The sequence below is a fragment of the Fukomys damarensis genome, unplaced genomic scaffold, assembly GCF_012274545.1.
Source record: "Fukomys damarensis isolate Sample0158 unplaced genomic scaffold, DMR_v1.0_HiC HiC_scaffold_38, whole genome shotgun sequence".
NCBI lineage: Eukaryota > Metazoa > Chordata > Mammalia > Rodentia > Bathyergidae > Fukomys > Fukomys damarensis.
In genome coordinates this window covers 36,045,679-36,055,862 of record NW_022900950.1, presented here as the reverse complement: position 1 = coordinate 36,055,862, position 10,184 = coordinate 36,045,679, and the positions used below count along the sequence as shown (strand labels likewise).

At 35.9% G+C, this 10,184-nt stretch overlaps 1 protein-coding gene and 1 long non-coding RNA gene across 7 annotated transcripts in view; one reads left to right on the top strand and one right to left on the bottom strand.

Moving 5' to 3' along the window:
- The window catches only part of Brca2 (BRCA2 DNA repair associated), a 70,261-nt gene that overhangs the window by 13,400 nt on the left and 46,677 nt on the right, over positions 1–10,184 (bottom strand). For 5 of the 6 annotated variants that reach the window (XM_010623898.2, XM_010623904.2, XM_010623900.2 and 2 more), the window contains 6 exons: positions 7,834–7,989; positions 7,590–7,734; positions 6,154–6,275; positions 900–1,098; positions 401–564; positions 178–316 (listed from right to left, as the gene is read on the bottom strand). In XM_010623898.2, the coding sequence (XP_010622200.1) occupies positions 178–316; positions 401–564; positions 900–1,098; positions 6,154–6,275; positions 7,590–7,734; positions 7,834–7,989 (925 nt within the window). The remainder of the gene's footprint in view (positions 1–177; positions 317–400; positions 565–899; positions 1,099–6,153; positions 6,276–7,589; positions 7,735–7,833; positions 7,990–10,184) is intronic. The other variant, XM_010623903.2, reaches the window with a different exon arrangement.
- LOC117284615 overlaps positions 6,084–10,184 on the top strand; it is a 32,845-nt gene continuing 28,744 nt past the window's right edge. Inside the window, exon 1 of the long non-coding RNA XR_004515704.1 lies at positions 6,084–6,159. This is a non-coding gene — a long non-coding RNA (uncharacterized LOC117284615). The remainder of the gene's footprint in view (positions 6,160–10,184) is intronic.

Genomic DNA, 10,184 nt, shown 5'->3' with positions numbered 1-10,184 from the left:
AAAAAAAAAAAAAAAAAAAAAAAAAAAGGAATCAGAGGTCAAAATAGGCCAATTTTAACATCACTAGTTAGTAAATTTGCCAACTGGTAGCTCCAACTAATTATTAGGGAGACAATTTAAAAGAATGTGTTGCAAAAGAATCAATAAAAAGCTACAGTTAAATACACTGTGAGTTACCTATTTTTCTCACAACAGAAACTACAAATCCAATGAGGTCCACTTCAGAACAAGATGGCTGAAACTCTGGATCTAATAGTCTGTTGAAGCAAAGTGCCTCCCTTGGGTGATAAATCTGGAATAAGATTTCATTTGAAGCCTATAGAGAAAAAAAAGTATATAGAAAGTCTATGAAGTAATATTCATTTATTAAAATTTAAAAATTATAATAAAAGATTTGTACCGTTAGTTGTTGGTATTGAGTTTTTTTTGTTGCTGTTAACTGTATGTTCACTCTTCCAGATCTACTTTTAGATTTTGATGCTGCAAGATGATAGATTCTGTATCTTTTTCCCTCGGTTAAGAGGGAATATAAATCTGATGATGGTCTCCAAATACACAATATAACTGTTTAGAGAAAGATGAAAATAACACAATGGGAAGGGAAGAGTTTGTAATCATTAAAATTCTTTCTTAAAAATAAGCACAAGTAACAATAAAAATCAAAGGATTCTATTATGACTGTGAGCACTGGTAACCCATTTTGTTCTTCTGATATACATACTTTATCTAGCAATTGCAATCTTTTAAAAGTAACATTTCAGGCCGGGGATTTAGCTCAGTGGTTCCAGCGCCTGCACAAGGACCTGAGTTTGATCCATGGTACCAAAACAAACAAAAGCAAAAATAAAAGTAACATTTCAAAAATCAAAACTGATAAAATAAGAAATTTGCATACAAACCTGAATAATTTTCTTTTCTCTCATAGCTTACAACACGCAACTTCCACACAGTTGTGACATCCCTCGATAGACCTTGCTCCCCCTGCTCCACAGATTTCATGGCCCTCCTGAACTCCGACTGGATCTGTGCTTGTCTCTTATCATTCAGCATTTGTCTGTAATTGTTCAAGGCTCTTACTTGCTCTTCACTGAAATAACCCTGTGATCATTTAAAATATTGAAAGAAAAAAAAATAAAACAAAATCCATCTACTATAACTAGATTGCTTTATACAGGAATAAAGTATAACAGATTTGCGTTCGTTTTAAAGGCAGGGATTACTATACTCAGTTTATCACATAATATCCTCAAGTGCTCCCAACTGTTTATTAATCTCTTTGAGAAATTTTCCTAGGGCAAAAAAAATTCCCCAATTATAAATGTATTTTAATCAATCACCACCATCCACATTACAATTGGCTACCATGAATGACTGCAATATTTGAGACACCAATTTGCGCGTGGAAAATGTACTAATTCATTTGATCCTCACAATACTTCTTTGAGATAGGTGCTATTGTTTCCATGTTACAGCAGATGAAACTGAGGCATAGGGAGAATAAATTACTTGCACAGGTATTGGAAAGAACGACTTAACCTCATTCTTGTTATTATTTTTTTTGATACTGGGAATCGAACTTGGAGCCTTGTGTTTGTCAGGTAGGTGCTGCACTGCTGAGGTACACCACCAACAAGAACTTCATTCTTAAGAATGCAGTATAAAGTATAATTTCATTAACTCTTTGGAACAGTAGATGTAACTGAAAACAGACATGTGCTATAAACACTTATCTTTTTGCCTCAAAACTTCTCTTGAGTCACTCTAGCAAATTTCTGCCTGTACCTCTTGGGAATTTTACCCTGTATAATAAAGATGAGTGAATAATAAAATACAGCAGGAAATGGAATCTAAGTATGCAACACACTAGCCTGCTGTTATCTTACACATTTTAATGTCTGTGAGACTGTAAAATCTTTGTATCACTACAGGTCATTCTAAATACACATAGTATTAAGTTTACACATGCATTTTATTAAAAAAAAAAACCCTGCATTTTAGAAGGCCTACAACATTGTTACTGCAAACAATTTCTTTTAACAAGGCTATTTTATTTTTATTTTTCTTTTAGTACTGGTGACTGAACCCAGGGCCTTCACACTGAGCTGCATCGACAGCCGTTTTATTTACTGATTTCAGAAAGAGTCTCCTCCTTAAACTCATAATCCTCCTGCCTCAGCCTCCCAGAGTTCTGGGATTGAAGGTGTGCGCCAACTTCCAAATTCATTCCTGGAAGCAAGTATCACTTTGATTCCCAAACCAGGGAAAGATACAACTTAAAAAGGAGAACTACAGACCAATCTCCTTAATGAATATAGATGCAAAAATCCTTAATAAGATACTAGCAAACAGAATACAGAGGATTACCAGGAAGATCATCCATCCTGATCAAGTCGGATTTATTCCAGAGATGCAAGGGTGGTTCAATACACGAAAGTCAATAAATGTAATATATTATATTAACTATTAACAAAGTCAAGGACAAAAACCATATGATCCTCTCAATAGATGCAGAAAAAGCATTTGATAAAATTCAACACCCATTCATGATAAAAATACTGCAAAAAATTGGAATAGATGGTCTATACCTCAACTTAATAAAGCTATCTATGAAAAACCAACAGCCAACATCATATTAAATGGTCAAAAACTGAAAACCTTCATGTTAAAATCAGGAACAAGACAAGGATGCCCATTATCACCACTCCTCTTCCATATAGTTCTGGAAACATTAGCCACAGCAATTAGACAAGAGAAAGAAATTAAAGCAATAAAGATGGGAAAGGAAGAAGTTAAACTGCCATTATTTGCTGATGATATGATGCTCTACATTGAAGACCCAAAAGACTCCAAACAAAAGACTTCTAGACTTGACAGATTCAGTAGAGTGTCTGGATACAAGGTGAACACCCAAAACTCAATAGCCTTCTTATACACAAATAAGAGACTCACTGAGAAAGGAATAAGGGAAAAAAATTCCTTTTACAATAGCATCCAAAAAAATGAAGTATCTAGGGATCAATCTAACAAAAGAAGCAAAAGATCTCTACACTGAAAACTACAGAACTCTGAAAAAAGAAATTGAAGAGGATATAAAAAAAATGGAAAGATATCCCCTGCTTCTGGGTAGGAAGAATCAACATAGTGAAAATGGCCATACTACCAAAACTTCTATATACATTCAATGCAATGCCAATTGAAAGTCCAACACTATATTTCACAGAACTAGAAAAAAGAATCCAAAAATTCATTTGGAACCATAAGAGATCTAGAATAGCAAAAGCCATTTTAGGCAACAGACACATGGCACCGGGTATAACAATTCCCAATTTGAAACTATACTACAAAGCCACTGTGATAAAAACAGCATGGTACTGGCAAAGAAACAGCCTGAGGATCAGTGGAACAGACTGGAAGACACAAAAACAAACCCAGATGTACTCAGCTACCTAATCTTTGAAAAAGGAGCTGACCATCCTCAGTGAAGGAAAGATAGCCTCTTTAATAAATGGTGTTGGAAAAACTGGGTGTCAAGCCGCCACAGATTAAAACTAGACCCTTATCTTTCACCATGCACTAAATTAAAATCCAAATGGATTAAAGATCTAAATATTAAAACAGAAACATTAAACTTGCTGGAAGGTAAGTTAGGCAGAACTCTAGAAGACATTGGCATAGGAAAAGACTTTATGAACAAATCCTCAGTAGCACAGAAACTAGCAGACAGAATCAACAACTGGGATCTCATCTTATTAAAAAGCTTCTGTAATTCAAAAGAAACCATCAGCAGAACTAAGAGACAATCTACAATGTGGGAAAAAATTTTTACCAGCTGCTCCTCAGACAAAGGACTATTATCAAGAATATCTAAAGAACTCAAAAGAATCAGTCCCCCCAAATATAAAGACCCGATTCAAAAATGAGCATCTGAAATGAACAGACATTTCTCAAAGAAGTAAAAGCAGCAAGTAAATATATGAAAAAATGTTCCACATCACTGATCATTTGAGAGATGCACATGAAAACAACACTGAGATTCCACCTCACCCCACAAAGAATGGCTGCTATCAAGAAATCACACAATAACAAATGTTGGCGGGGTTGTGGGGAGAAAGGAACCCTTCTCCATTGTTGGTGGGAGTGCAGAATGGTGCAACCACTATGGAAATCAATATGGAGATACCTCACAGAGCTTGGACTGGAGGTTCCATTTGACCGAGCCATCCCTCTGCTGGGTATCTTTCCAAAAGAACTAAAAGAATCATATCACAGAGAAGTATGTGCACCCATGTTTATAGCGGCACAGTTTGTAATAGCTAAAACTTGGAAACAGACCATTTGCCCATCTGTTGGAAACTGGATAAAAAGATGTGGTTTTTCTATAAAATTGAATATTATTCAGCCATAAAGAATGAGAAAATATTGATTCATTCATAGGAAAATGGATACATATTGAAGATATACTCCTAAGTGAAATAAATAAGGCACACATGTGAAAATACCGAATAGTTTCTCTGGTGTGAATAATCTGCAATAATACAGAAGATCCTAATAAGATTACTGACATTTAGAAATGGGAAGAAAGGAGCTAAAGGTGTAGGGAAGGTGAGATAGGTAAGGGAAGGGTAGTAAGGGAAAAGAAAAAAATGTGAGATAATGAAAAGATGGAAATAAAGTGTTTGTAGATGGGGAGGGGAGGAGGTGGTAAAGGGAGGGCAGGGACAAGGGGCAAAAATGAGAACTAAGACCTGTCATGTAGGGGTACAAATTCCCAATAATGAATGTAACTATACTGTATCCCTAAAATGTACCAATAAACTCAATTAAAGCTGAAAAAAGAAAAAAAAAAAAAAGGTGTGTGCTACCGTGCTGAGCAGTGTTTTAGAAATTGATGGCTATTTTCCCTTCTAGTGATAATATTATTTAATTCAACTGTCAAATAATAATCATACCCTTAAAGCTTTAGAGATAACCTACTTTTAGGTTTTTATCAGATAGAAGGTAGGAATGAGGCCTTAAGAGATAAGTCACTTGTCCAGCTACAGAGTGGGTGAACTTAAGACATGCATCTCTTTCTGCACCCTTATAGAATCAGTAAACTCTACAAGAGGACCAGACTAATATTTTGTAAAATTTTGTGAGTGGAGTAAAATTATCTTTATGATGACACATAGAATCCACAAACCAACAAATACAGCTTTGATTTAGAGACTTGCAGCAATACTCACCAGCTTTAAAACCAGACTCATTTCTCTCAAGAACCCAAATTGTAACATCTGAGAACATTAGGGAATTCTGTTCAGAACGTTCAGAACAGTACTGCTCGCATTATGACAGAATATTATTTTGTTAGTCCCACTATTTAAGAAAATTAAAACTATATTCACAAGATTAAGTCAAATAAATGAAAAGTTAAATCAATAAACAATCAGTAGGGCCAGGGATTTAGCTCAGGGGTTCCACTGCCTGCCTTGCAAGCACAAGGACCCAAGTTCGATCCCTGGTACAAATGAATCAATGAATGAATGAATAAAACAAACAAATAATAAAATAAACAACCAGTAGTTTACCTAAAATATTTCCCCCTCCTAATAAAGTAATTATGAAATCTGCATTATTTTAGACATTTAAGAGTAAAAAATTTAATTAAAAAGTTACCTTAATGAAATGCTTTAGTAATAGTGATTAATACTATTTATATTTATATACACTACATAATTTGATTTTAAACAAACTATACATAGCTATTTTATTCCCAGTTTGCTTAGTAAAGCCATAATTGTAAAGCCTACAACATTTCTAGCACAGTTTAGTGTTCCCAAAACTGACCTTTCCTAGTATCCTAGAGGTACAGATTTATGAAATAAACTATGCAGGACTTGAAAAAGAGCTGAGGACATGGAAATCTAGACACTGCTTGAAAACAGTTGCTTTACCTTAAAATCAATGTTTTCCCTACATTTTAAAGCTTATTTATTTAATATATAAGGTTCTTCAAACTTCCCTTCTTCTTCCCAATACAGAATGAAAACACACCACACAGGTCTGGCACATCACTGAAGACTAGAAGCGTACGCATCCGCTTTGGGAGACACAGCATTCCCATCTTTCAGGAAGAGGATCAGAGCTTGCCATCTGCTTCTCTTTCTCTCTCACCTCAAGGTAATCTGGGTCTGGTGCATTCCTCACTGCTTCGTAAAGCTCCGCACCATCCTGGAGAGCACAGACCTCCTCTCTTGATGCTGCGTGTGATGGTACACACCATTTTGTCGTGTTTTCTAGGGGGGAAAAGAGCATTATTAATTATCCAAACCAAAAATTTAACAAAAACTACAGAATCAAGCAAATATCACCTAAAAAGGGAGATCCAGTTTTTAAAAATGTATCTACGTTTCCTTGAAAACGTGCAAACCAGTATAGTCATGGGTTTTTTTCTTTAAATGTCATATTTGACTCAGAGTAACTTGTAAATTAAATAAATGATTTATTGATTCATTTATTTATGAAAACAGCATGAACCAGTGTTTTGTGTGTGTGTGTGTGTGTGTGTGTGTGGTACTGAGGATTGAACTCAGGGCCATCATACTTGGCTACAATCCTATTTCTTTTTTTTTTGGTACTGGGTATCGAACTCAGGACTCTGCACTTGCCAAGCAGGTGTGAAGCCACTGAGTTTTATTACTGGGCCTATCTATTCCTTTTTAAGACAGGGTCTTGCTAAGTTGTTCAGTCCAGGTTTGAACTTGTCAACCTCCTGCCTCAGCTTCCCAGAATCCTAATATTACAGGGATGATACACCATGTCAGGCTGAGCTGGTTGTAATTTTAAGTAAACAAAATACTGGGAGTCTAATCTCTCTTAAGGTTTGTACAGAATATGAAGTTAAATAATACAGAAAATCATGGCAAAATCCATGAAAACATAAAATCTTCAACAATAATAAAGGTAGGTTTAAAAAAGTAAGTTTACATCATTTAAACATAAAGGCAGTCTAATTTTTATTAACATTGATGCCACAGGGACAATAAGCTCTAGTTCCAGGTATAACATAAGAAAACTAATAACTTCACAAATGTAAAGTTGTGTAATGCAAATAAGGATATTAAGGAAGAAGAGTGCCAGACAGTTTAGGGCAAAATAAGCTGATAGTTTTCCTCTTCCTGCTCTTCTTTTATGTAATACTAATAAAAGGATTCCATAGATATCTTACTGCTGAAGTTTACAGGAAATGAACTTAAAGGTCCTGAAAAATACTAAGGGCATGTCATATTTTATTTCTCAAGCCAATTATAAATTATTTAAATGCTCAGTGGTTTTTGTTTTTTGGTACCAGAAATCAAACTTGGGACCTTGTGCTTGCGAGGCAGGCAGCAGAACCACTGAGCTAAATTCCCAGCCCCATTGCTCAGTGTTTTTAAAAAGAAAGTGATAATGTAGGGCATCTGTGTATCTGGATAATAAAAATTAAAAAAAAAAAAATCAAGATCCAAATGCAGAATTTCAAAAAGAATTACTCCAAGACAATTTTAGAAGACTCTAAAACTTGGTTCTCCTATGAAAAATAATTAATTTGAATAGACAGCTCACTTTACCTTCATGCTCTTCAAACTGTGCTTGAATTTTAGTGAATAAGACTTCCAGTTTCTTTTGTTGGGCCTCTGTATGTTTTGCTGCTTCCTTTTCTTCTTCTCTTTCATTGCGAAATATGTATAACCCAGATGATGTCTTTTCCATCCACTATAAAATGTGTTACATTAAAAAAATAGTAGGGAGGGAACATTCAAGATATTTGCCTCAAAAGAAAAAAATACACACTAATTCATGAATATATGGTACCTGTATAGGGTATATTCTTTGAACAATGACATCAGCACAACCAACATTTCCTCCATCACTGAACAGTGATGACAGGGGCAGAGGGAAAGGCCTAGGGTCAGGAAAAAACCCCAGCTTGGTGTACCAGCAAGCAGGCCGAGTACTGTTAGCTGAAATCTGAACAAATAAATAAATAAATCGATTCAGGAGTTAAATATATATTCAATATTTAATGTGGATACAGAAATATATATTCAATATGGGTATTTCATCAATAAAACAAGAACCAAATGCAACAACAAAAAACATTTTAAAAATAAAGATCTCTTAAAAATTATGTGAGTACACACAAATTCACTTTAAGGATTAGAAGACATAAATGAGGAACTATTGTAGAAAAGAGAGACCAAGAGATAATAAAATAGAAAAAAGACAAAAAGACCAGAAAATTAGTAGACCAACCTAGGAGGTCTAGTACCCAAATATCAGAAAATCCACACATAAGGAAAATTATCAAAGAACCACTTCAAGAAAATTTCCAGAACGCACTGAGTGCCACTAAGTATTCAGAACAATAAAGGGCGGGGGGGTCAAAAAAGTCCTCTCCTACGAAATTTCAGAACACTGAGAAAGAAAAATGCTCCACATAATGAAGGACTGAGAGACGAAAAATATCAATTAACTTAACCATATGCATACAAAGAGCTGTAGTAGAAGCAAGACACTAATAAAAATGTCTTCAAAATTCTCTGCCAACACTGCCATATGATCTCAAAGAGCTGCAGATTTCCTTTCTCAAGAAGCCTCTGAGCTGAGTGTGGTGGTGCATGCCCTTTAATCCCAGCACTGTGTGAGGCCGAATAAGGAGGACTGCAAGTTCAAGCCCAGCCTGGCCAACTTAATGACTCAGCAAGATTCTGACTCAAGAAAAAGAAAAAAAAAAAAAAAAAAGTAACTTAATGACTCAGCAAGATTCTGACTCAAGAAAAAGAAAAAAAAAAAAAAAAGCGTGTGTGTGGGGACTGCGGATGTACTTCACTGCAAAGACCCCTGAACTCAATTCCCAGTAATGGGGGGGTAGTTCCTGAGAGTAATGAGTGCCTAGAATAAAGAGTAAGTCTAGAAAGATGACATGAAATCCAGGAAAAGGGCTTCTAGTACAGCAAGATTTCTAGAATGGTAAATGTAGAACACATGAAGAAAATAACTACTCCAGAACAGAAGAAGGTGTGTGGAAAGGTCCAGGGGATCTCCAAAGTGAAGTAAATGAAGCACAAGAAAGTATTTTAACAGTCTGGGGAGTACTGTTGTAGATCTTGTGTGGAATGAGTCAAGTTGCAAAAAATAGTTTTGATAGTCATTATAATGTAAACACAGAATGTAGACTTCGCCAGAAATCATGCTGCATTAGTAAGCAGAGGAAGAGAACTACATAGCACTGTTGGTATAAAAGCAAATTCTCATCTTCCATAGCAGGAATAGTTAATGTCTAAATTAAAAGGGAAGATAGAGCAATATAAGCAGAAGAAACAGCCAGAGGGAGTAGTAGTAGTTGCTTCTGCAACACAAACAGTGGGTACCAGGACTATGCCATGGGTGGCTTTTAGGGAGGAGCTCATAAGCCTTATATTATTTGAGTTTCCAAATTACGCACATGTATTGATTTGATAAAACATAAACGTTAACCAAGAAGATGAAAGCCTTTGTAACTTTGACATATTAAGAAATACAAGTCAAAAACCCATTTGTCTAATGTAATGCTTTCTGTAAGAAGCAACTCACTGTGAAGTTAATGCCAAATAAAATCTCTTTACCTGAAAAGTGTTTAATTTATAAAATGTTCTCCTAAATTAGAGGGATCCAGAATACAACAGATGTCAATTCTTTACAAGATTAACTCAGAAGTAAATCTGACCATGTAGTATTATCAGTAATTTTGAAAGGTAAAACAGCAGAGCATTCAATATGACAATGTCCTGTTACAGTTTCAAATTTATAGAAATGAAGAGTATATTTTATACCCAAGCAGCACTGAAATCTAATTTTCTAATTGCACTGGAATACGATATGATCAAATAATCAGGATAGACGCAAAGCTATGAGAACAAGATGGAAATAAGAAATTACAGGCACCAGAGAGCCATGCCTTCTCCAGCCCCAGCCGCCATCACTCAAGCGCAGGGAGGTAGGCTGAGCCCCGATCCACCGATCCACTGTTGGAAGTAGAGCCACGCCTGCTCCTGCCCCAGCCGCCATCACTCAAGCGCGGGGAGGTAGGCTGAGCCCCGATCCACCGATCCACTGCGGGAAGTAGAGCCACGCCTGCTCCTGCCCCAGCCGCCATCACTCAAGCGCCAGAAAGGTAGCCGCGC